The sequence below is a fragment of the Nanorana parkeri genome, unplaced genomic scaffold (assembly GCF_000935625.1).
Source record: "Nanorana parkeri isolate BGI_ZX_2015 unplaced genomic scaffold, ASM93562v1 scaffold8, whole genome shotgun sequence".
In the NCBI taxonomy this organism is placed as follows: domain Eukaryota; kingdom Metazoa; phylum Chordata; class Amphibia; order Anura; family Dicroglossidae; genus Nanorana; species Nanorana parkeri.
Genome location: NW_017306276.1, coordinates 2,299,346 through 2,326,799, shown reverse-complemented (window position 1 = coordinate 2,326,799; position 27,454 = coordinate 2,299,346). Strand labels below are relative to the sequence as shown.

At 45.0% G+C, this 27,454-nt stretch overlaps 1 protein-coding gene across 1 annotated transcript in view; it reads right to left on the bottom strand.

The window, feature by feature from the left end:
• STARD13 (StAR related lipid transfer domain containing 13) overlaps nucleotides 1-27,144 on the bottom strand; it is a 164,031-nt gene extending 136,887 nt beyond the window's left edge. Inside the window, exon 1 of the mRNA XM_018554336.1 lies at nucleotides 26,921-27,144. Coding sequence (XP_018409838.1) covers nucleotides 26,921-27,041 — 121 coding nt within the window. The 5' untranslated portion in view covers nucleotides 27,042-27,144. The remainder of the gene's footprint in view (nucleotides 1-26,920) is intronic.
• Nucleotides 27,145-27,454: the final 310 nt, after the last annotated feature.

Genomic DNA, 27,454 nt, shown 5'->3' with positions numbered 1-27,454 from the left:
TATATATATATATGTGTTTGAAAAGAAAGAGGGAAGTTTGACTTTTAACTTGGGATAGCTTTTATTTGCCATTTCATTGTTACATTGCAGAGCCCACATGAAAAATGAATCTGTCTTATTTTTTACCAAATCCCATGGCCAAAGGTGGTATTTTTAAAATTGTCCTTTCACTGACTTTTTGGGGGTTATTTGTTTTTAGACTTTTGGGGGGATTGGTGTAGAAAAAAAGTTAGGGGGCATTTCAGCCAGCCCGAACCCCCCCCAATAGATCACTCATAATGGTGATCTAACCTATGCTGTTATCAGCCAGCATTAGATAATTATTGCAATGAACTATCTAGTAGGCAGACCTGGATCATGGCTCACAGATACTCAGGTGACTATGGTAGCACAGTGCTACAGCATGCAGGATCACTGTCAACCTGCAGCTGTAGCACCCACACATGCTGAGGCCTCCTACATCCACTGAGACTCTGGCTTTGCAATGAAAATTCCCACGTGCATGTTTGTGTGTTTGCATTATATAGATGCTGATTTACACAGGGAGATACTGTATAGACGACCATTCTAAGCCAAACATCTGTTTTTTTAAAGGAGCATCTAAGTGTTAAAATACAATAGTAGATGCAAATGTTAAAACAATGAAAAGTTGCTCTTGATTTAATATGGAAAAAAGGAAGGTCTGGAAGTTCTCTCCGCTCTGCCTTCCTTTCCAGCTGTATGTGTGCCAGAAACAACTGCAAAGGGCAGCGCAGTCAGAGTTTTACAGCAGAGAATATGTGACTGCTGCCTGCAAACAGACCAAAGACACTTCACAAACTATACAGCAACTGCCAGCATTTCACCATCATCCCGGACCACTGCCAGAGTCGGCACCATTCCTTGGGGCCGATACAATTCCTCACACATGGTAATATTGTCTGACAGGTCAATGTGGGATCATGTCACCATGTTAGTGGATGGCTGTGTGGGGTAGAGGATTGCTGCATTGTGAACTTTCAGTTGGTCACTTTGCTGCATGGTCATTTTTAGTGGCTTTTTTTGTTGGTGAATAGATTCTGATGCCCATCTATGATTCCTGCCCTGGTATGCTCCAGTGTATAGGATCTCAGCACAGGAGAGGGGTAAACAAGGGGTTACATTTGCAATAGGGAGGGTTTATATTAGGGTTGGCATTACATAGAGGGTAAGTAAGCAGGGCAGAGGTAGGAATGTAAAAAGGGTCAATAGGAGGGATAGCGTTAGGCAGGGACGTGGAGTCAGAGGAGGCAGAGCCTCACCTAGTATTATGAAGAAAAAAGGTGTTAGCTTCAACTCTAAAGCTGACAGCTTTTTCTCCATTTGGATCGGCATCTAACAGGTTACACAGCAGGGAAAGCCTCCCCGCTGTGTGCCATGGACGGAGCGCTGCTTGTTAATTACAGGTAGTAACATTGACAGGTAGTTAGGTTACACAGCAGCGGCTTCCCCACTGCTTGTGTAACCTAACTTGGTGAGGCAAGAGCGGTCACAGCCTCTACTCTGTGTTAGAGGCGTGAGCTCCGTGGATGGCTTGGACCAAAGGCAAAGCGCCATTTGTCCAATCAAAAAAAAACAGTGAGGCCATCGATCTCGATGCCTCACCAGTGACGAGCAAGTGAGGGACAGGGAGGCTCCTTCCTGTATCCTCCCTTCCTCCTCCCCACACATCTTGGTTACCGAGCTGGAGGCGAGGCTTCGGTGGGAGTGGCTTCAGCGGGATGGGGCGGGGCTTCGGTGGGCTGGGGGATGCCTCACCCAGCATAGAAGGCATGGCACGTTACTGGCGTTAGGATTACAGGCAGGGATAGTAAAAGGGATAGTGTTAGGAGTACAGGCAGTTAAGCCGGGTACATTTGGGTCTATTCTTTTTTTTCCCGTTCAACCAGCAGGCTAAGTGAAAGAAATAGAAACCAATTCTTCCATCAAAGCTTACGAGTGTTGATGGACAAAAACCTCGCTGTTTTCTAACCGGAGCTAAAATATCAGTTATACTCGCCTGAACCAAGCTCTCGGCTGACTCCTAGACTGGCCCCTTCAGCCTTGCTCCCCCTCTGCTCCAGTGGTCTAAGGTACAGTGTATAGGACGTGAGAACGCAGAGGGACATTCTATTGCTGGAGCGGAGAAGGAGACAAGCTGAAGGGACCGGTCTAGGAGTCAGCAGGGATTGCGGTTCGGGTGAGTATAACTGTTATGTAGCTCCCTAGGCAAAAACGAGCACTTAACCCTTGCAGTGTGAGGGGTAGCCCCACTGCAAGGGCTTAGATTTTATTTGCCCGGAGTCCTTAGAGGCCCATTAATACAATAATGTTGCATTAATCGTACAATACCACATACTAGGTGTGCACCCCCACAACGCACTCAGTACTCTGCGTTACTTATTCACATGCTGAATGCACCTGAAAGCATGCTGTTTCTGCACATCCATACACATGATCTGTTGTGAATGCTTCCCTTGCTATCTGCTGTTTTTTTAATATTCTGACAGCTGCTGCCCTCAGAGTACAAAAAAAACCCGCCAAAACAAACAAAAACAGCGTAGGAATGAATAGCTAGGTTGCTATTGGCTATTTCAATTTGCAACAGCCAATAGCAAGCTGGCTATTGCACCTACCCTCTGCTGCTGTCAGTCAGTAAAGGAGGGCCTGATGGAGAACTTCAGGTCCACCTCTACTAATTGACAGCAGCAGTGGGTGGGTGCAATAGCTAGTCTGCTATAGGCTATTACAATTTGTAACAGCCAATAGCAACCCATCTATTCATTCTTATGCCGTTTTTTTTGTTCTGACTGACGGCGGCCCCGATGTCAAGGGGGGAAAAAAACAGCAGAGAAAGGTTTACTCTGCTAGATAGAGCAAAGTAAACCTGAAGAAAATGTTTCTCTCCTGGGTGTCCGGGAGCCGCTATCTATTAGCGGGAGACTCCCGGAACATCCGGGAGATTTGAGATGTCTGCTTACAAGTCCTTATAGAATCTTTAGTGGCACCTATCAGCTTGTTATTGGAACATTTTCTCCCTGTCTAGAACAGAAAACATCCTAATGCAGCCTTGTTCTCATCTAATCACATCACACCTGACATATGACCAAGCTCAATCAATAAGGCAGAGGTTTCCCCTATTTTACAGTCCTTCTAGCATCATTCTTTGCCCCCCTGGCCAGCCTGCTCCTCCACATCCTGTTTTCCCTTTCTCTCCATGTAGTTTGCTCTGCTGAAAATCCAATATTTTGAGGTTAACAGGAAAAGAGGTGAAATCCCTCAATAGGGACCCTTGTTCCATTTACAAACTTCAATTATTGGAATTCCCTTTATTGTGCAGAGATTTCCTTTTACTTTACGTTTGTCTGTAGGACAGGAGGTGAAGCAAAATGTCCCTAATGGGGTACAGACTGCAGTAAAAACCTGATTGTGATTTTAACCATCCCCTACTCTATCCAAAACATACATATTTTTGACTTTAGCTATATGGCCAAATGTTTATATAACACCTAACTATCACACCCACTGTTTGGCCAAAAGTATGTGGATAACCGGAAATGTTTGACTTCAGATGTTTCAAGTGATGGGTACTGGTAATGCTGCAACATAAAAGACATTTTTAGACATTTCTGTGCATCCAACATTGTGTGCCTATACCCCCCTGTACTCGAAGCCAGGTCCATAAAAATATTACTTGGTGTGGAGGAACTTGAGTGACCTGCACAGAGTCCTGACCTCAGCCCCACTGAACACCTTTGGGATGAACTGAAAAGCAGATTACAAGCCAGGTCTTCTCATCCAGTGCCTGACTTCACAAATGCTATTCTGGTTAAATGGGAAAAAAAACCCACAGGTACACCTCAAAACATTGCGGAAAGACTTCCTAGAAGAATGAAGGATGCTAAAAGCCATGGGGAGGGAAGAGGGTCCAACTCCATATTAATGGTCATGGTTTTGGAATGGGATGTCCAACAAGCAAATACAGGGGTATTGGTTAGGTGTCCACAAATGTTTGACCGTAAGGTGGCACCACAAGATGTTCAGACATGATGGAGTGACCTGAACAACCTTTTACAGCTTAGTCCATAAACAGGAATGGTTGTGGGGACAATAGTTCCTGTTTAGGCCTTTGCAAGAGAGTTGGTGAGGAGTTGAACACATCCTGCAGTAGTCCTCATATCAGCTTATTTTAGGGGAAACAAAAGTGACTGAACAAGGCCTCCTAACCTGACAGATCAATTTCTTTCCCAGCCCCTTGATGGGAGCTTGTGTCTCTAAACAGCTGATTTTTTGCTATTTGCTGAATATCACAATTGTAGGAAAGAGCACCAGGGGGACAATGAAGCTGAGGGAGAAGGTTTAGGACCTGAGATACAAACTGACAATTTGAATTGCAATTTCATCCACGGATATCCTTTGATAAGCAGTTCAGGATGAATCCGAGTTTGTTTAGATGTGTTCACTCATTTCTATTGGATGGCTCTAAACTGACTCCTTCACCCTCTACATATTACCAATGAGGGACCCTTTATTGCAGCCATTTACCTATTACCATGGGTTTTATTTTACTCTTGTACTGTATTTCAGCTCATGTTGATCCATCTTGACTAATCATGACTGGAATGCAACATAAGCTCCTATAAAAAAAAGCAGATTATTCCCTTCCCTGTGAAACAGGGCAAAAATCACGCAATCTACAAGGCCTCATGTTTCCCTTGTAATAGCCCTGTTAGTTATTTCTGTTACAGAATAGCTAAGGGAATGTGCCATAATTATTGTTTCCTCATTATATTCTACGGATGTTTATACTTTCATTGAATAATTTATTGCTATGCTTGTTTTAGGCTAGGTTCACACCTAACCACTGGGGTGTGTTGCAGCACCGTATGGGTGTGTACACCGCAAGTTAACATGCACTCCTTTAGGCAGTCCATTCAAAATGAATGAGCTGGTAACCCATCCCAAAAGCCCAGAAATCAAACCGGATTTGGCAGCGCACCACAACACAACACACATCATGAATGGCACTGTATTGCACCTACACAAGAAACGTGCGGAGCTGTGTGCTGCGGTAATGCAAACATGAACACACTCGGTCCAACAACGCAATGAAATAAATGAGGCCTTACTGTTTTGCCATTGTGTGGTGATTGTCAGGTGTAGCTCCAGCTGTGCATTGCAGTGAAAAATAGGTAGTGCAGCCACTACTTTTTTTCCCGTACTGCAAGGTATTTGCGGTACCATATGTTGTACTGCACTGCAACACACAGATGTCGGGAGGGGATTTGGGGTACCATTCTAATGAATGGCAATGCAATGCACGTGGTGCATTGTACGACACACTAGGTGCGCTGTGTGATAGTGTGAGCTAAGCACAGTTAACGCATGCATTACGTGCAATTGCATTAAAAGTGGACCTTTACCTATATTTTTAAAATAACAACAAACACACCTTTAGAAATGTTTAGTAATGACAATCTACAAATACATACTTCTAGATAATTGCCGGCTTTGTATTCTTTGCATTCCTTTTTACTCTTACTCAGTCTTCTGGCAGTGGTCATGTTTACTAAGGGCAGATTACTAGCTCTCATTTTACTTCCTGGATTTCTGGCACATATGACTAGACATGTGACCATGCACATCATCTCCGTGGAGGAAAATGCCTTTCCCTGCGATTTCCCTCAATGCTCTGCTGATGACAAGGAAAACCCAGTGTGCATTGTTTTGCCAAACTGAAGTCATTTTGCCCTTTCAAAGCAGGAAGTGAATGCTCTGCAAGTGTAAGTATTTCATAATCACAGCATTTTACACCTGATATGTCCATGTTATTAATCATCATACATAGAGGGATGCATTGGTAGAATTAAACTTTTGAGTGTAAAAGTTCGCTTTAAGTGTCAACTATGTAATTCTGATTTTAGCCAGGGGAGCTGTCAATCAGCTAGACTGAATTTTCTTTGCAGGTTGTTGCCTTTAAGTAAAGCTAGTGTCAGGAGTGTCTTCTAAAGGCTCAGATGATTCATGATACCCAGATAAAGGAAAATATGAACAAAGATGGAGTTGTCGCTAACAGCAACCAATCGAGTTTAGTCTTTTATCTTGTGGAAAATGAAATAAGAATTCTAATTGACCGCTATAGGTAACCAATCCAAACTTGTGCTCATTTTCCTATCTCCAGCTCTCATAAATTGTCCCTTTAAAGGGTTCTTAAACCCTCACATTTTTTTGAGCTAGCAATCATTAGATATATGCAAAAATGTAAAAAAAAAAAACCTTTTGAAACAGGTTTAAAATTACCTGCGTCTCCGCCGCGCGCTCCCGTCCGAACATCTGAAGAGTCTCGAGCGGCCGCAAAGGATCTTGGGGCGGGCACATGCGCAGTTCAAGAGGTTCGGCCGGGAGACGAGGAGAGACACAAGGTACGTCTATGGAGCAGCGTGCACCCGGACAGACACCGTGGGACATCAGAGAAGAGGAGGACAGAGGAATCAGCGCTGGATCGGAGACCCGCACCAGCACTGGAGGGACAGCTAAAAACAACAGTAAGGAAGAAGATGATTGGCTTTAGAGGCATGATTTAAGGTAAGTCCTTACATTAACATTGGGGGGAGGGGAAAAAATATTTTAATGTCATTTTAAGCTGGCCATACACTAGTCATTTCTTCCCGTTTAACCCTGCAGCCTGAACAAGTGAAAATGCTTGAATCCCCCCCATCCATACTAAACAGCAAGGATGGAGGAATCAAGAACTTTTTCTCGTTCAGCCTGCAGGATTAAACAAACCCCCCCCCCCCTGCTGAGCTATTGTATTCTGACAGCAGTGTGTGTTCTGCTGTCCGAACACCTGAACAGTGACTGCACTTACTGTTTCATCTGAGAATTTTTGGACTGGCTTCTTCAACAAAAGTCAATTGAAAAATGGATTTTTGGCAAACTGGGGGGTTCCTGAGGTGGCCACACACTGCTCAAATTTCAACCAAGTCAGCGGAAATATCGAAGCCAACATTTGAGCAGTGTATGGCCAGCTTTAGACACGTTTGCTATTGTGATCCAAACAACATAAACAAGATGCTCATCATGACGTAAGAAATGTTTAACCGACTTGTTATTGCTCTCTGTTGTTGTTTCAAAGGTTACCATGTGGGTGGAGGTTGCCTAACATGCTCTGAATAATGGATGATGGGGAAGGAGCTCAGCATTTATAGGCTCCTTAAAGTGAAACTTCTTGTTTGCCTAAAAAGAATAACAATATCATAGATGATTTCATGTGCATGCATCTTATTTATATACATTATACAGTGTAGCTAAAGCCAAAGCTTTGTTTTTAGTTTTGGATAGAGTAGGGAAGGGTTAGGACCCCTGTCAAGGTTGTATTACTATCCATGTTCCTGCTGGGAAGATTTGCCCTATTTGTCCCGGTGACCATTGTCAGGGGACTAAAGCGAGGGAAAATCCAAAAATTTGATCTGTCAGTGGAAGAGGAATAGAGGGGAAATCTTCCACTGAAGACGCTTGTTGCAGAAACAATTTTCCCGCACATTGGAGAGATTGTCCAGGGACAGGAAGTGAAGAGAAATCTCCCCAATGGGCAACAAAAAAAGGTGACAGGGGTTTTAATCATGTCTTACTTTATCCAAAAAAGAAGTTTTGACTTAAGCTGGGTATACACGGGACAAATTTCGCTCCGTGTGTACCACTGTTGGTACCCTTCCACCCAGCATCAGCTGGGTGGAAGGGTAGGAAGGTTGGAAAATTCTCGGCCAATCAGCTGCTAGCTGTTTGGGGGCTGTCGGCCTCTGTCAGAATACAATGCAGACAGTGGGGGATTCGTCCATCAATGCTTATGGGGAATCTGTTCTATTTAGAGATGTGTATACCCAGCTTATACCGAGCGTATTTCAGCCACTTCAGGAAGAAATGGCTGCGATTTGATCCGTCGGTGGCCCTATATCCTTGACAGAAGTTAATCATTGGACCTCTTGTTTTCGACTTTTGTCGAAGGCACATGTTAAAAAATCATTTGCTGAACAGTGCCTGTAGCCAATCAGCTGCAAGCACTGTTTGAGTATTGTGATGGTGGCAAATGCAATGTACACAGCAGGAGATTTGATCATCTAAGCTCTTAGTATGGATGGAGGAATCTGTCACATATTTATTTTAAATAACCATGTTTACCCAGCTTTAGGCTAATAACATTTCATTGCCTAACAAGATCCAGTGTTTGTTCTGTTGTTTGTCAATAAAAGATGAAATTCTGCAGAGTAAGTAGATACCCAACATGCCCAGGTTAAAAACTGTGTGCACCCATGAAAGGGCTACAAAATACAGTATTCCAATTGTCCGTAGGCAACAATTTTTTCATGAAAAAGCGAGCTCACGTTAGTATGCACATGTTCACAGGGGAGGGGGACTTTAACATTTATTTTTGTATTGATACCTTTATTTTTTGTTTTTGTTTTTTTACTTACAAGCCCCCTATGTAATAGCACATTGGAGGTAATAGGTTCTGTTTATGGTGACATTAGGGGTCTATTAGACCCCTAGTGCCACCTTTCCACTGCAAAGAAGCTATTCAAGCGCAGATCGCGCTTGAATAGCTTCTTCCCCATCTTTTCTAGCCGGGAAATTACAGTTGTGGAACTGGAAGTGCAATCAGAGTCGCTTCCAGCTCCAATCGGTGGGGAGGTTATTAGAAAATAGATGTTCGCCAGTCTCTCTCCCTGACACCCGTGATGCCGATCCTGGGCCCGCAGGTGGGGCAGCGGAGCCCAGGAAGCAAGCCAGGGGTGTTGGGTAGAGGGGGGTGCAGTCTTCCACGGCCCCTGGAAGCAATCTGGTGACAGCTCAGCCGCCAGAATCACTTCCAGTGTAAAGTCGTCCATTAGCTTTACCCAGCTAAACAGAGTCCCAGCAGCCATAGTTGCCCGGGATTCTGTTTTAAAGGCCCGCTGCCAGTGACATATGGCATGCGTCTTTAGCAGGGAAAAGGTAAAAGCTGAATTCCAGGTATACATTTTATGTATACTTACCGCTTGGCCCAATGTAAGTATACAAATTTAATACCTGGTAGGGCCATAGGGATCATTTAAAACACTCTAGTAGCTGCTGCCACTACAGTCCATTGCAGCCATCTTCTGGGTTCAGGAATAACCGCTGTGCTGATCGTCTTCCCCTCTGCTGTGAAAACAGAGTGGGTCCCTTGCTTGGCACATCGGCCACTCACTGAACACCTAGTATTATCATCAATGACTACTATACGTTCTATGATTGGATGAGGGCAGTGGCATTGGGGAAACCACTCAGCACAGGGGCAGTACCAGCTCCAGCTACTACTACTGTTTTACAGGATCCCCGTGGCCTTACCAGGTATAAAATACATATATTTCCATTAGGCAAAGCTGAACAGAAATATCTATACCTGGAGTCCAGCTTTAAGCTGACAAACAGACAGGTCTAGAACAGGAAAGGGATAATATCTCCCGGAGGTATTGAGAGCAGAATTAGGAACAAAGGAAGCTTGACTGCAGAGCACACTGACAGCTAACAATCCACTTACAACACTGCCACCTTCTGATCTTTTAAGGAAATTGCTAAATACATTATAACAATCTCAATGAAAAATGAGAGCTGACCTACTATGTTGACCAACCACATCTTAGCATTACATATATTTGGCTGACCTCAATAAGATTTTTACTGCATGAATCTGTGATCGATTTCATACCATTCTGCCACTAGTCACATTCCATACACTCTCCCACAGATCTATGTGATTAATAGACTGTAAATCTACAACAGTCATGCAGACAGACATGAGAAACCATTGGAAAGGTGTAAATGTCATAAAAATCATTTTAATATTTAACTTTTTTCTGCAGTATTTAACAGCTATACTAAATTGTAAAAACTTGTGTTGTATTCCATAATGATATGAATTAGCTTTCAACAACCAAAAAGTGAACTTGCACCACTGTGAAAATGTCATAACTCTATAGAATATATTGTGCACAGCATGGAGAAAATCAGTAGTATTATTTTTGCCATTTAATATATGTTATAATATAAACATAGTGGTACCTACATAATCTTTTACATTAGAAGTTTTCAAATGCATTGCTTCTTTCTCAAAACTTGCAGCCTTTGCACAATAAAAGCACTTTTACCAGCCATTCACACCAAATTGTTGCATTAAATGCACAAGTTGCGTGCGTTTGGTGCACGCTATCTCTCAGCGCATGGTACTGCACCCTAGGTGCACTGCTGCATTGCATTGCTATTCATTCCCAATACACCAATGCAACTCCGGAAAGGGTTTGTGTGGCAGCATTGCTTAAAATGTGGTTCTACAATATGCTTATGTTATAGAGCGGTGTGGTAAAAAGAGTAATCCATGCACCACTTAAATCACTGTACAGCAACGCAAAGTACATTATTGCAGTACTGCAACATGCACCCACTGGGAGGTTTGTTGGGGTGCCATTGAGAATGTAGTGAACAAAGTAATGCATGCACTACTTTTAATCACTGTATAACTACGCAGAGTACATTGTTGCAGTACTGGTTTGTTGGGGTGCCATTGGGAATGAATGGCAATGCAATGTACCAGTGTACTAGTTTTCTACCAGTGTACTTAGTCTGTGGTACTGATCGCGGTGCAATAGTATGCACTACGCAGCCGCTATCGAATCCTATATGTTTAGTGCTATGATATCATGTGAATGGGCCCTCACTAATATGCAAAGTTATCTTTAAACCCTCCCACTGGCTACTGACATATGTAGAGGACAGGGCAGCGGTCACATCGAGGGCAAAAGTGTCTTTGACGTGCAGGCAGTGACATGCAAGGCCAACAGCTTCACCTTTTGTTGTACTGTGCAAGAGGCAAGATGGCAGAAAACAGTGGTGGAATAATTTGCCCTCTGGGGCCATACTGGAGAGTGAGTATGCATAGGTGAGTTCTTTCTAAGACATATAGCTTATATTTGCCAGTAGTGTCTTAGACCCCTAATATCGCCTATGGACCCCAATGTAGTTAATCAAGCACAGACTGTGCTACCGGGGCATGACAGCTTAGAAACCGGAAGTGCGAAACGCTCATCATTTCTAGCTTCATCTGGTGCAGAGAAGATCATCAAATGGATGTTCACTGATCGTGCTTTGCTTATACATGGCGGGGGATGGCACCCTGTGCATTACAATGTGTGGGCCAAGCATGCTGCAATACAGGGTTGCTCATAATAAATCAGAAAACAGACCTGCATTGTTTAGGAAATAATCTGTGATTCTAAAGCCTAAGCTGGAAAGCTGATTGAGTTGCACCGTAAATGAGCGTAAAACACGCCAACACTAACCTATGCAGCTGCTGGCACTGTGGGGCAATTCATCCTCAAAGCTTACAGCAGAAGTACTAAAATAATTCAATTAATTTTCTTAGCAGCTCAGCTCACCTGCCATCCTCTCAGATCCCCTGCTCTGTGATTACAGATTAAAGATTGCTGAATCCCTGCTGGGACAGGGGAGTGGGGGGCCTTGAGCTGATGAGAGAAGGATTTGCTGGGACAGGAGAGCAGAGGCCTTGAGCTGATGAGAGAAGGATTTGCTGGGACAGGAGAGCAGAGGCCTTGAGCTGATGAGAGAAGGATTTGCTGGGACAGGAGAGCAGGGGCCTTGAGCTGATGAGAGAAGTACTTGAAAGACTTCAGTGTAATATTTGGGGATATATTGCTCCACAGTGCCTGCAGTCTGACCTTGTCTTAAAGCTCATTTACTGCTTATTAAGAGAATTTGAGTATTTAAATTGCCATAGCCTATCCACAGGTTCACTTTAAACTTTATTCAGTTCAACACTGCCAGTATTAAAACTAGTGATGCACCAAAATTTAATTTTTAGATCGAAACCGAAAATAAAAAACTTGTCAGGCCGAAACTGAAAATAAAGGTTTTGTTTCCCCAACCTTTTACATTTTTTTAAAATTATTTCATTTTTATTTTATTATTTTATTTACTTTACTGTCGAGGGCTCTGGGGAAATATCAGGGGTCTAAACAGGACACAGAGTTCTTAATCTCTTTTTCTGCAACCCCTGTTATGAATGAACAGGAAGCCTCTGTACTGAGTGCTCCTGTCCATTCATAAATTGAGCTAGTATCAGTTAATAGGTCCACAACAGAAAGTGATGTAGAACACTTCCTGTTCATTCATAACTGGGGACACAGTAAGCATACTATGCCCTCATTTATTTACAAAAACTGATCACTGAGTGGTTGTAAGCTGCTCTCCACTCACTTTCACAGTAGGCTGAGCGGGTTGGTGCAGGAGGAGAGCTCAGCCTTCTGACAGCTGACAGCTGACAGCTCTCTCCTCCCTGCTCTCCATCCTGACTCTCCCCCTGTCACAGCAGTCGAGCAGGGCAATGCGGGAGGAGAGCTCGGCCTTCAGTGACAGTTGTCTCTGCTCCGTCCCACTCAGCATCCTGAGCTGTCTACTCCCTGCTCTACCTCCTGAAGCCTTATCTCCTCCCTGCTGGGCACCGGTCTGTCTCCGCTTGGATCAACGCGGCCGCAGCCCGACTAAGGTAGGGGAGAGCAGTGGGCATCGGATGGGACACAGATTGGCGCCCGGTGGGAAGGAGAGAATCAGTCAGGATGCACTGAATTTTCGGCGGCATTTTTGGCCGTTATAGTACTTTGGGCAATTTGCCCAAAGTACCATTTTCGGACTAAATGTTTCAGCGGCTGAAATTTTGGTGCAATCCTAAATAAAACCGTTAGTTATATTACAGTGATATACTTTAGTGCTGTACAACATAGGGGTCAGTAGTGGAAGAACCAAAATATACAACTGGAGCAGTTCATGTAGAAGCAGGGTCCAGTGGTCCATAACTGTAACAGAAAAAGCAGTGTCATCCGCCTGGCTGTGCTGTGTGGTAGGGCTTTGTAAATCTCAGAACTGGATGGATAAAAATACATATACTTTGACAGGTGAAACCTCTCCCATATATGAATAACCACCAAGACTCACCGCTCCGGTTCCATCTCTGACTGCAAATTAGGACATGTACTGAGTGCAGGCCATAATGTGTTCTCACTTCCTAAATGATCCTTCCAAAGATAGAGGTCCTCTCTATGATTAAGCCCAGGTGGTAAAACGTGTAAGAGGTGTTGGTATAGGAGAGATCCATTGGTGGTGTATATGCTAAACCTTGGATTTTGTATTAAATTCAATACAATAAAATTGGATTTTATGGACACTGGTTATGTGCGGATGATCTTTGGATCTATATGAAAGCCTCAATCCCCCTCCACTCCAGTGCTCCAGGTCCTGCGAGTCATCACGTCCAATACATGTATATGACACGAGGACGCGGAGGGCCATTCCATTGCTGGAGCTGAAGAGGAGACAGGTTGAAGGGACCCATCTAGCAGCCAGTGAGCTCCACAGTTCAGGTGAGTATAACTTTTTCATTCCTAGATGAGAACGAGCACTTAACCCTTGCAGTGCAGGGGTAGCACCACCGCAAGGGTTAAGAATATTTATGCCAGGAGTTCTTCTTTAAATCTGTATATTTAGCTTTTTGCCTAGAGTTCCGCAAAACGAATGCAGGCAACAACTCTAAGGACTGATATGGTGCAAGATACACTGCATGTCCAAAGAAAAAAAGTCACGCACTGGAATATTTCGTTGGATCGCCTTTAGCTTTGATTACGGCACACATTCATCGTGGCACTGTTTCGATAAGCTTATGCAGTGGCAGAACATTTATTTCCGTCCAGAGTTGTATTAATTTTTCACCAAGATCTTGTAGTGATGATGGGAGAGTCTGACCACTGCGTAATGTCTTCTCCAGCACATCACAAAGATTCTCAATGGGGTTAAGGACTGCACTCTGTGGTGGCCAATCCCATGTGTGACAATGATGTCTCATGCTCCCTGAACCACTCTTTCACAATCTGAGCCCGATGAATCCTGGCATTGCCATCTTGGTATATGCCCAATGTGCCATCAGGAAAGAAAAAATCCATTTATGGAAAAACCTGGTCATTCACTATATTCAGGTCAGCAGTTGACCTCATTTTTGAGGACATAACGTTGCTGAACCTAGACCTATTAGTAGGGATGCACTGATACCGTTTTTTTGGTATCGAGTGCAAGTACCGATAATTTGCTTTCGGTACTCACCGATACTGGTAGCGGTGCTTCCGCTGGCATGGAGCCGACTTCCCGGCCAATCAGGAAGCCAGGTGGCGTGTAATGACATGATTGGCTGTTCGGGTGGGTCGATGCTGATTGGCTAGTATTGGTATCGGTGCATCCCTACCTATTATCCAATGGAAGGCCTTGACCTATTTGCGTAGCTAAATCCAGGTGGTGACTTTTTGGACAGGCAATGTATATTACATTTTTGTTCTTGGGTTTGGTCACCCTTTAAGATGCTAATAAGATCCAACCAAGAATAAGGTTGCCCCCATCTTCTTTTTGTGTATTTGTACTGAGCACCATTTACAGTGTATGATGTCTCGTCTGGCTATCATGTCTCGTATAGTCAGATAATAGAGGTCAAGTCACTAATCAATATTCAGCCATCACGCTGTCAGCTACTAAGTGCTCTCATTTTATATTTATATATCATGTCCCTTAATGAGCGATGCTTCTTGTTTACAATGTTTAGTTCTACAGTTCTGGTAAAAATAATAGGAGTCAAGCGATAGGAAAATGTCTGAGACAAGTGGCCACATATTCCTGGAAACCAAACTTAATTGATTGTAATGTAAACAGAGTTCCATTTAGCGTAGCGGCTGCTACTTATGGGCACCGGGCCCAGGTCCTCTGCTCAGTCAAGCTGTAAGTGAGCTGTTTGACAGGGAGTTTAGAAGAGGCCGATCCCTCCGGGAATGTCCAACAGGCTGGAACAAACGCAAACCGTCCTCATAGAGATGAACATTACCAGCATTCGTGTGATGCGCAAGAGAAGCTGTTGCGCTCTTGAACTGGTAACAGCTCTGTTACTTCCAGCTAAACACAAGTGCCAAAAGTCCCCGCGTAATTTATTCCCAGTACCAGCGGGTGCAAAAACTGTCTGCCTTGAATTTCATTTGTTGTATCATATCAAAATATCTCTAAGTAAGTCATCTGCTGTCATCTCACCTGAAAGCTGAACTCCAGCCGTGCCTTCAGTGTTGCACAGTTGTACCGGCTCCTCTCCAGGACTCTGATATCACTGCACCCTGTGACCATCTCAAAGTGTGCATTAGAAGCTGCGGAAAGTCAGATAGAGCTCACCCCTAGCTGATGTCCTGCTGGGGGATGTCCAGCATCATCTTGTACTTTTCTCCACAGTCCTACTATCCCTGGCCCACCCCATGGATTTATTGGATTTCAGTTCTTATTAATCACTGATGCTCAGCATCACATGCGGACATTACCAAGGGTGTTCTACATGCAAATTCAAACACCCAAAATAAATCCAGACTGAAACCCACACATCAAAGCATTTTGATATTTGCATAACTCCTCAGCCCTGAGACAAGCAGTGGGCTGGCTCATAGGAGTAGTACTGAGGCAGGATGCTGTAATGTTTTTCAGGAAGCTATGCATTTGCACTTGCCAAGCCCTTCCACCAGCCATGATCTGAGGGATGCACAGATAAGGTGGAAAAAAACGATTTTATTTCAATATTCCATTATCATGTTGATGGGGGGGGGGAAGTTAAGGAAAAATATAAGTACATTAAACTTTAAGGCTTTAAAGAAGAACTCCTGGAATTTTGTATTAACCCTTGCAGTGGGGCTACCCCCGGGTGAGTCTAACTTTGTTATTTTTGTCCCTAGACACAAAGGAGCACTTAACCCCTGCAGGGCAGAAGTAGCCCACTGCAAGAGTTAATAATTGGAATCGTGGAGTTCTTCTTTAAGAAAAGAGGAACTCGAGTCAAAGTCAAATTAAGGCATTACGTAGAAGGGATTTTGCTTGCCTCTGAGCTGCTTTCTTCAACATTCAATTCAATGTGAATGCAAACTCACGGCAATTTGAAACAGCTCAGACTGAAGCAGCTCAGGATCATCTTTCGGCAACTCTGTGAGCAACTCTAAAGCAAATCAAAGAAGCTCAGAGGTAAGCCAAAGCAAATCAGAATAATCTGAAAGCATACTGCATTTGCCTTGCTTCCTTTAGCCAAGCCCTAAAGCTATGTCATGCAACCAAGGGGCTTCGAGGTAAGTACTGTAGTCAGTGCAAAACTCATCATTAAATGTGATATACATAATGTCAGATCATTTCTTTAATAGATTCTGTCCAAAACGAATCTCAGTTACTAAGGATGCACCAATACCAGTATTTTGGTATCGAGTGCGAGTACCAATATTTTTTTTCCGGTACTCGCCGATACCGAATACCGATACTGGAACTCTCATTAAGGAAGCCAGGCGACGTGTAAAGACTCGCCACCCGGCTTCCCGATTAGCAGGGAAGCCTTCCCCATGCTTCTCGTCACTGTGTGACGAGAAAGCATTGAGCCGGCTTTCTGGCCAATCAGGAAGCCGGGTGCCGTGTAATGACGCGGCGCCCAGCTTCCTTTTTTGCCAGGAAGCCGGCTCCATGCTCCCTCGTCATGAGGTGACGAGGGAGCATGAAGCCGGCTTCCCGGCCAATCAGAATGCTGGGTGCCACGTCATTACACGGCGCCCGGCTTCCTGATTGGCCAGCTTCTCACAAGTGACGAGGGAGCATGGAGCCGACTTCCCGGCCAATCAGGAAGCCAGGCAGTGTGTAATGATGCACTGCCCGGCTTCCTGATACCGGAAGTATCGGGCTAGTCATCGGAGCATTTGTGCAAGTACGGGTACTCACCCAAATACTCGGCACTGATACCAATACTAGTATCAGTGCATCCCTATCAGTTACAATGAGAGGAAATATACAAACCCACCATGCCACCTCAATACAGATTTTAGACAACTTTATGGCAAATACTAGCGATGCACCAATACCGATACTAGTATCGGTTTCTATGCCATTATCGAGTATTTGGGCGGGAACTCGTACTCGCCCAAATGCTCCAATACTTATACCGGAACTTCTGGTCAGAGGGAGATTTCTTCTGACCGGCAGTGCCGCAAGGGAACATGGAGCCGGCTTCCTGGCCAATCAGGAAGCCAGGCCATGGGTAATGACTCGCCTCCCGGCTTCCTGATTGGCTAGGAAGCCAGATCTATGCTGATTGGCTGGGAAACGGGCTTCCTGGGCAATCAAGAAGCCGGGTGGCAGGTAATGACCCGCTGCCCGGCTTCCTGATTGCCTGGGAATGCGGCTTCATGTTACCGGAAGTACCAATATCGGTACTCGGCATCAGTGAGTACCGAAATATAAATATTGGTACTCGTAACCGAAAAAAAACAATATCAGTGCATCCCTAGCAAATACTTATCTTTAGATATTGAGATTAAAGTGGAACCCAGGTTTACTGCCAGGATTAAGTGCTCATTTTAATCTAGGGCTGAAAAATGCCAAGTTGCACTCACCGGACCCTCCGAGCCAGCCGGCTGTCTCAGGTCTCCCTGAAGACTGTCTCACCCTCCGCTGCAGCAATGGTATGTCCCTCAACGTTCTCATGTCATATACACTGTGTATTGAACGTGATGATTTACGAGACCTTAGACTGCTGCAGCAGAGGGGGAGAGATGCTCCAGAGACTGGTCTAAGGACAAGCTCAGAGGATTGGATGAGTATATCTTTGTTATTTTCAGCCCTAAACCAAAATGATTACTTAGCCCTTGCAATGCAGGGGTAGCCCCACTGCAAGGGTTAATAAAAAAAAGTTACCCAGAGCTCTTCTTTAATAAAATGTGAGGTGCGAGCACATGGACGACCTTTTTTTTAAAATCAGATATTTTGTATTATTATTTTCCTCTAACAAACATCACAAAAAAAGCACAAATAACAGCAATTCAAACAACAAACAAATCCACCTCATATATACACTAAGTGGCCAGATTATTATGACCACCCCATCAGTACTTCGTTGGGCCACGAGATGACTTCGTTGGGCTGCCCCGTGACTCCACGAGATGTTGAAAGGTGATGCGAGGAATCTGACACTGCACTGTTGCCCTTCTGTTGTCTTGTACCAGTCTTGCCACTCTCCGTTCTGCCCTAACATTGACTAGTTGCTGACGGACACAATTTGCACGTTCAGACCCAGATTTTCAGCTGACAGTCCAGTCTTTAAACACTTTAACAATGAGCCCCTCTTGAACATTTAACGAATTCTGCTGTTTTGCTGATACGCGCTCCATGGCTCCGAGCGCCAACAATCAGCCCACGTTCAAAGGCTGTTAAATCGCGTTGTTTATCCATATCTTCAGAAAAAAATCACTTCTACTGTTGTGGTAAACAACCTGCTTCCCTATTTAGAATGGTATGGCCCTCTAGCAACTTCAGCGCAAAATTATAGCTAATTTGCCTACAAACGTCAGGTGGTCATAATAATCTGGCCACTCACTGTATATATATATATCCATAAAACAATATGTAAAAACTAGATTGTTGATATCAGATCACCTCGGCAAAATGTGGACAACCTTGAGACCCCATTCACACTGGGGCCGTACAGATCCGCTGACATGAACGATCCCATACATTGCTATGGGGACCGCTCATGCGACCACGCGGTCCACGTGTTCCGAACCGCCCCCCGTCCGAACTGGACTATTTTTGCTGTGCTGATCAGTGCGGTTTTGGCCGTTTTTATTTGCATCTTAGTGCTGAAACGCAATTATAAACTCCTGATCCACAACCACCCTGGTGTGAATGGGCTCTTACCCCATATAGGAAATAAATACTTCTTTCCTATGTTCCTCGCTTCCATCTTGTAGCCATAATGTGGCATTTTCTAATATTAAATTCGACCTGAAAAGAACAGATGCTAAGAATTCATTCTTGCCTCAGTTCGCACAAAACAAACATTCGTGAAGTTTCGCAGGGTGGCTGTCTCTGTGAACTGATTATATTTACAACAGCGGCATCACCAGGCCAGGTGTCACCCGGTGCGCATGTCATTACGTATACACGCGATGTCACATGCACTTCACTGCCGACGGCCATCTTGGTGATGGATGCTGGAAAAGAGAGGAGGGGATGTTCATCTGACAGGATAAGGTATGCTGCTGGGTCCCCTACTCTCCATGCAGCTGTCTGGCTCTCGGCCCATGACCGAGTGGCCGACTTTTCAGCGGGGGTGACTGCCAGTCATTTCGGTGTGGGCTGCAGCCTCTTGTGATGCGACTGAATTTCACCCCATAGTGTAAGCTGCAAGAGACATTTTACATTTCACTGATATCTGCTTTAAATCGCTTCTACAATATGTCCTGATGTTCAGCTTCATCACAATCATCAACATAAACTGCTTACAGCAATAACACAAAGATGTACTCAGTGATGTCTTCATTACACAACATACTGAAAGCTGTATAAAATCCTGAACATAGTAACTGGTCCCAGTACATAGTAACTGGTGAGACTTCCTATAGCAGCAATAATCTCCACCAAACTTTTTCTGTGTCCGCAGCGGTTACAATGAATTTCAATGAATTTCAGACCATTCCTCTACAAAGGGTTTTGGCTCACTGCTGTTTCTAGGAGGTCCTCGTCTGAACATCTCTCTTCTCATCAGTTGGGTTGAGGCTGACACTCTCTTGGCCATTCCACAATAGAATTAGTCTTTGCTGTATTCTATTCTGCAGACCTGCGGTGATCCGGCTAACCATCTTATTTGATTTGTCTGTATCTAGCAATCAATAAACCTCCGGGATTCCATGTAGAAAGCCACTGCACCGTCCTGAGAGTTCCCTTCCAAGAAGCTACAGCACCAGATTGTTGGATGCCACGTTCAGGAGCTGAAACTGCCATAGTGATGTAGCGAGTCACCTATAAGAAGCTCTGCAAGATGTTTAACCCTTTCACTGCCAAGGCCTGTTTTACATTCTTTGCGCACGTTATAATCCACATTTTAGGACTGAAAATGACCTAAAAAAACCCCAAACATTATATATTTTCTGAAAGCCAAGACCCTGTAGAATAAAATGGTAGCAGCTGTAAATTTTTATGTCGCACGATATGTGCCCAGCATGTTGGGTATCTATTCATATGCAAAATTGCATACATCCGTGCAGGGCCGGTGCTAGACTATTTTTCGCCCTACGCAAGACCAGCTACTTGCATCCCCCAGCCCTCCTCCCTCGGCACAACCCCCAATCTACCCCCTGCACAGCCCCATTCTCCTGCCGGCTAGCTTCCGCAGGCGACACGTGGATGTAATTAATTTAAATTAGCCAATAGAAGACTGGCCATTAGAACCCCACCCACTGTTATATATATATATATTTTTAAATTTATTTTATGCAATCATATTTTTTTTCCAACTTTTGTTTTTGTTTAAATGAACTTAATAGCGAACACATAAAGTGGCTTACAAGCCCCCTATGTGATAACATACTAGTGGTGACAGGATCTCTTTAATGTGACACTAGGAGTCTAATAGACCCCTAGTGTCAGTTGTCCACTACAACTAAGCCATTTGAGCGCAGATTGTGCTCCAATAGCTTCTTGCCCAGCTTCTGCAACCAAGAAATGACATCTGAGGGGCCAGAAGTGATGCAATCCGAGGAGATCAGCAAAAGCATGTTTGCTGGTCTTCTCCCCAGCTTCCTGCCAACACCCATGATGCTGGTGCCAGGCCCGCAGGAGTGGCAGTGGGGCCCGGGAAGCAAGGCATGGGTGTTGGGCAGGGGAGGGCGCACTACACTGGCCCCTGGAAGCGATCTGGCGGCACCTCAGCCTACATAACTTTGTTATACACTATATTACCAAAAGTATTGGGACGCCTGCCTTTACATGCACATGAACTTTAATGGCATCCCAGTCTTAGTCCGCGAGGTTCAATATTGAGTTGGCCCACCCTTTGCCGCTATAACAGCTTCAACTCTCCTGGGAAGGCGTCCACAAGGTTTAGGAGTGTGTCTATGGGAATGTTTAAACATTTTTCCAGAAGCGCATTTGTGAGGTCAGGTACTGATGTTGGACGAGAAGGCCGGGCTCACAGTCTCTGCTCTAATTCATCCCAAAGGTGTTCTATCGGGTTGAGGTCAGGACTCTGTGCAGGCCAGTCACGTTCCTCCACCCCAAACTCGCTCATCCATGTCTTTATGGACCTTGCTTTGTGCACTGGTGCATAGTCATGTTGGAACAGGAAGGGGCCATCCCCAAACTGTTCCCACAAAGTTGGGGGCATGAAATTGTCCAAAATGTCTTGGTATGCTGATGCCTTAAGAGTTCCCTTCACTGGAACTAAGGGACCAAACCCAACCCCTGAAAACAAAACCACACCCTAATGCCCCCCTCCACCAAACTTTACACTTGGCACAATGCAGTCAGGCAAGTACCGTTCTCCTGGCAACCGCCAAACCCAGACACGCTCATCGGATTCCCAGACAGAGAAGCGTGATTCATCACGCCAGAGAACACGTCTCTAGAGGCCAGTGGCGGTGTGCTTTACACCACTGCATCCGGCGCCTTGCATTGCACTTGGTGATGTAAGGCTTGGATGCAGCTGCTCGGCCATGGAAACCCATTCCATGAAGTTCTCTACGCACTGTTGTTGTGCCAATCTGAAGGCCACACGACGTTTGGAAGTCTGTAGCTATTGACTCTGCAGACAGTTGGCGACTTCTGCGTACTGTGCGCTTCAGCATGCGCTGACCCCGCTCTGTCATTTTACGTGGCCTACCACTTCGTGGCTGAGTTGCTGTTGTTCCCAGTTGCTTCCACTTTGTTATAATACCACTAACAGGTGACCGCGGAATATTTAGTAGCAAGAAAATTTCATGTAACACCTGGACCCAATACTTTTGGTAATATAGTGTATTTGACCCTAGGCAAAAACGAGCGCCTATGCCTTGCAATATGGGGGTAGCCCCACCGCAAGAGTTCATCAAATTTTTACCTAGAGCTTTCTTTAAGCTACATGGTACCTGATACAGTGGATTACTAGTGATGTATTAGAGCAGGGGTAGGCAGCCTCAGCACTCCGGCTGTTGTGGAATTACAACTCCCATGAGGCATTGCAGGTCTCCGACAGCCACAGGCACGACTCCTGGAGGCATGATGGGATTTCTAGTTTCGGCACAGCTGGCGTGCTGAGATTGATTACCCCTGCATTAGAGGGTACATGTGACGAGGGTACAATATAACCAATAAATATGCCCTTGGACTTGCGATGATATTTTTAGAAACTTTCCACTTTAAACTTCAGATAAAAGATGGCTACCATGCTTCATGACCAGTGTGCATTGGTGTGTAGAGCTTTTTCCAACCAAATACAGACTGTAACCATATGTATAGAGTGTATTTATAAAATGGCCACAGAGCTGCTCACTGAAAGCATCTAAAATAGGAACGTTGAGCATGCCCACAATATGGCCTCAAGCTCTGTGCAGACTTTTGGGAAGCATGGAACCAATTACAAGAGCAGGGGGATAAAAACTGTAGGAAATCTCATTAATAAACTGTACTGTTCCCATAGTAACACAAAATAACAATTGTAACTTTTATATTACAGCTTAGGAAATAAAAGATTGGGCTACACATGGAAATGTATTTGTTGTTGTTTAGAAAATGTCTTCTGGTGTATAGAATTTAACGAAAATGGAACTTTCATTTAGTGCTTGTTCACGTCAGACACGGAACACACTGGATCGCATTGCAGCCGGCTCAGTTTGTTGTGGGGCGTGAGGGGGCGTGACAGTCAATTGAACTTAATGGCACCAGAGCTGCTCACTCCGGCCGCAATGCGATCAGCTGCACGGGAACGAAAGGCACATCAATGCCTGTGTTCCCGTCCGGTCAGAAAAAATAGTGCTTGCGTTCCCGTGCAGCCAATCGCATTGCGGCCGGAGGGCGAGGCTATGGTGCCATTGAGTTCAATGGACCGCCACACCCCCTCCCGCCCCACAACAAAGTGAGCCGGCTGCAATGCAATTCAGTGCGTTCCGGCCAGAATCAGCCTGGAACGCACTGTGTCTGGTGTGAACTGCAGCCTACATTCTGCAGGACAAGCAACAGCCTCTCCAGCCCCACACAGCCGCCCTTACATGCTGCGGGTGGCAGAGTGGCGGGGAAGGAGCGGCACTATCTCGGGGGGGCCCTCTTCTTCCTCGCTGGGCCCCCCCCCAACAGGTGGTACGCCAGGGCCCGTTCGCAATTGTGACCGCTGCGACCCTGGTAGTTCCGCCAGTGACTTTAACCCTTGCGGCGTAGGGGAAGCCCACTGCAAAGGTATCGTTTTTATTTTAGCCAGAGTTCAGCTTGAAGGATGCTATATACACCAAGAACTAAGACTTGGCACTACTTTATGTGATTTAAAGTGTTAATACAAAGAAATAAACAATCCAGAGATAATATAACACAGTGGACAATGCGGGAGAATCTCATACATTGCAAAAGAAGAGTTTACAGTGTAACTTCTCCCCAGGATTCTGCAGACCATAAGGCTCCATTCACACTGGAGCGGCTGCCCGCGCGTATTTGGCTGTACGGATACACACAAAGCCGCTCTAAACAGAAACAAAATGCAATTTATTGTACATTGTTTAGACTATTGCGGGGACGAAACAGCGCAGCCCTCTAAAATAGTACAAGCACGTTAATATGGCGGATTCGAATGGCATCCATGCAGATTAAACATTTTAGGAGGCTATTCACTTAGCTGCCAAAGTGAAGTGAGCCAAACGCTGTTCGGCTATTCATTTCAGCCTTGTACGGCTGATTTCAGCCATACATTGGCTAAAACCAGCCGTACATCGTCTGCCTTCGGTCAGCCGAACATGCACTGCATATTCCAGATGAGGTCTTACCCTGTACAAAGCATTAGTAAGACCTCATCTGGAATAAGCAGTTCAGTTTTGGGCACCAGTTCACAAAAAGGATATTGTGGAACTGGAGAAAGTGCAGCGAAGGGCGGCCAAACTCATAAGAGGCATGAAGGAGCTCAGCTATGAGGAACGATTAGCTGACCTGAATTTGTTCTCTCTGGAGAAGAGGCGACGCGGAAAGGATTGCATGCGGAAAGGATTCTTCACAGTTAGAGCTGTGAAAATGTGGAATAGACTCCCCCGGGAGCAATAGGTTGGACTTGATGGACTTGTGTCTTTTTTTAACCTGACTAACTATGTAACTATGAAGTGCAGAAGGAGTTCGATTCAGCTGATCCAACATCTGGATCGCTGCCGTTCGGCCCCTGTGAGAATAATAGGCATTTGGCTCGGCTATTCTGCTCGGTACCTCCGTAGTAGGGAGATCACGGCTGGCTCCTCCCAGCTGTCATTTGCGGGGAGATCGGTTGGCTTCGGCCGACCTTTCTCCACGCTTCGGGTGTCACTACAGCTCAGCCAAGCCGAAGCATATGGGTTTGGCTCGGCTGAGCCGCTCGGCTGCTGTGCGGGGTATTGTAAATTGCCTGTTCCAATTCCCTTCGGTTCAACTCAAGATCAGCCAAAGCTACAGTTGGATCCTTCGGCTCCGTCGTGAATAACCTCCTTAGACACAAACACATGTGAATGGACCCTAACAAAACCACCAGGGTCCCATCTACTGCAACCATGTACACATCTACTGCAAACATGTACACATCTACTACAACCATGAACACATCTCCTGCAACCATGTACACATCTACTACAACCATGAACACATCTACTGCAACCATGTTCACATCTACTGCAACCATGTTCACATCTACTGCAACCATGTTCACATCTACTGCAACCATGTTCACATCTACTGCAACCATGTTCACATCTACTGCAACCATGTTCACATCTACTGCAACCATGTTCACATCTACTGCAACCATGTTCACATCTACTGCAACCATGTTCACATCTACTGCAACCATGTTCACATCTACTGCAACCATGTTCACATCTACTGCAACCATGTTCACATCTACTGCAACCATGTTCACATCTACTGCAACCATGTTCACATCTACTGCAACCATGTTCACATCTACTGCAACCATGTTCACATCTACTGCAACCATGTTCACATCTACTGCAACCATGTTCACATCTACTGCAACCATGTTCACATCTACTGCAACCATGTTCACATCTACTGCAACCATGTTCACATCTACTGCAACCATGTTCACATCTACTGCAACCATGTTCACATCTACTGCAACCATGTTCACATCTACTGCAACCATGTTCACATCTACTGCAACCATGTTCACATCTACTGCAACCATGTTCACATCTACTGCAACCATGTTCACATCTACTGCAACCATGTTCACATCTACTGCAACCATGTTCACATCTACTGCAACCATGTTCACATCTACTGCAACCATGTTCACATCTACTGCAACCATGTTCACATCTACTGCAACCATGTTCACATCTACTGCAACCATGTTCACATCTACTGCAACCATGTTCACATCTACTGCAACCATGTTCACATCTACTGCAACCATGTTCACATCTACTGCAACCATGTTCACATCTACTGCAACCATGTTCACATCTACTGCAACCATGTTCACATCTACTGCAACCATGTTCACATCTACTGCAACCATGTTCACATCTACTGCAACCATGTTCACATCTACTGCAACCATGTTCACATCTACTGCAACCATGTTCACATCTACTGCAACCATGTTCACATCTACTGCAACCATGTTCACATCTACTGCAACCATGTTCACATCTACTGCAACCATGTTCACATCTACTGCAACCATGTTCACATCTACTGCAACCATGTTCACATCTACTGCAACCATGTTCACATCTACTGCAACCATGTTCACATCTACTGCAACCATGTTCACATCTACTGCAACCATGTTCACATCTACTGCAACCAAGGACATATTTACTGCAACCATGGACACATCTACTGCAACCATGAACACATCTACTGCTACAATGTATAAACCAGTTTCCAATTTCTATTATATACAATGTTCAAAAAAAGAGTTATAAGGAGAGGAGAGCAATGCAGATGATTAGAATGTAATGATCTGAGAGACATAACTAGGCTCATCCTATGCATGTGTCCACAGAAACAAAACAGCACATCACATGTTTTCTCAGGGTATTGCCTGTGACTGATGATCGCAGCATGATCTCAGTGATTTCATACTATGTACTGATGATTGCATTATGATCTCAGTGATTTCATACCATGTACTGATGATTGCACCATGATCTCAGTGATTTCATACTATGTACTGATCGCAGCATGATCTCAGTGATTTCCTACTATGTACTGATCGCAGCATGATCTCAGTGATTTCCTACTATGTACTGATGATCGCAGCATGATCTCAGAGATTTCATACTATGTACTGATGATCGCACCATGATCTCAGTGATTTCATACTATGTACTGATGATCGCACCATGATCTCAGTGAGTTCATACTACAGTATGTACTGATCATGTGTATTGTTGGGATAAGGACATGTATGTGTAGTCTGTGACTGATAATTGCAGTAGACTGCAGTGATTTCATACTATGTGCTGATGATTGCAGTATAATTTTAGTGAATTCATACTATGTACTGATGGCAATATGATCTCAGTGACATCATACTACGTACTGATGTAAAAATAGTGAATTCATACTGATGGCAGTATAATATTAGCAGTGATCAGTCTGGAAGTTGCAGCATTTTCCCCTCTACCCCCCAGTGACAGGCAGCAAGGACATGGCATAGATTGCAGTGACCTCACACTATCCAGCTGCAGTCACCTTGCCCCATCCCCTCCATACACAGCCATGACAAGTGCCCCGTTTGCACCATGGCTGGGGTACCTAGGTGGTATGATGATGATAACACGGAGTGACTGACCTGCCAGGCGCTTGTCTCGGATGTTCCTCCATAGCAGATCCCAGGCTTTGCTGGTGGAGTCCTTCAGCTGCTCGCTCAGAGATCTTCTGAGATGGAATTTGGCGGATCGTTTACTTGTCATTGTAAATCCCTCAGCATCATGCCGGCACCTTCCCCGGACACGGCTGGTGTGTGGAGAATGTCCCGGGAGGAGGAGGATGAGGAGGGGGGAGTACACAGGACACTGCGGCTCCTCTCAGTACTGCCCCGTGTAATGCAGAGCTGAGGGTCCCTCCATGTGGAGACACTGACACTGAGCTCTGCACGCAGCTCAACTACAGGGAACCCAACCTTCCCCTTCATTTACCTTCCAGCCAGCCCGCTCCTGTGTTGTCTGCTGACACCAACAGGAAAGGTTACCCGCCTGCTATAGTCTACCAACTCTTCCATGGCTGCCCACAGAGAACATTAACATTGTAATGGCCAAACACTAACTTCATAACTTCTATCCTTCTCACCCATGTGTGCTCCCTCCAAAATCTATACCAGACCCTT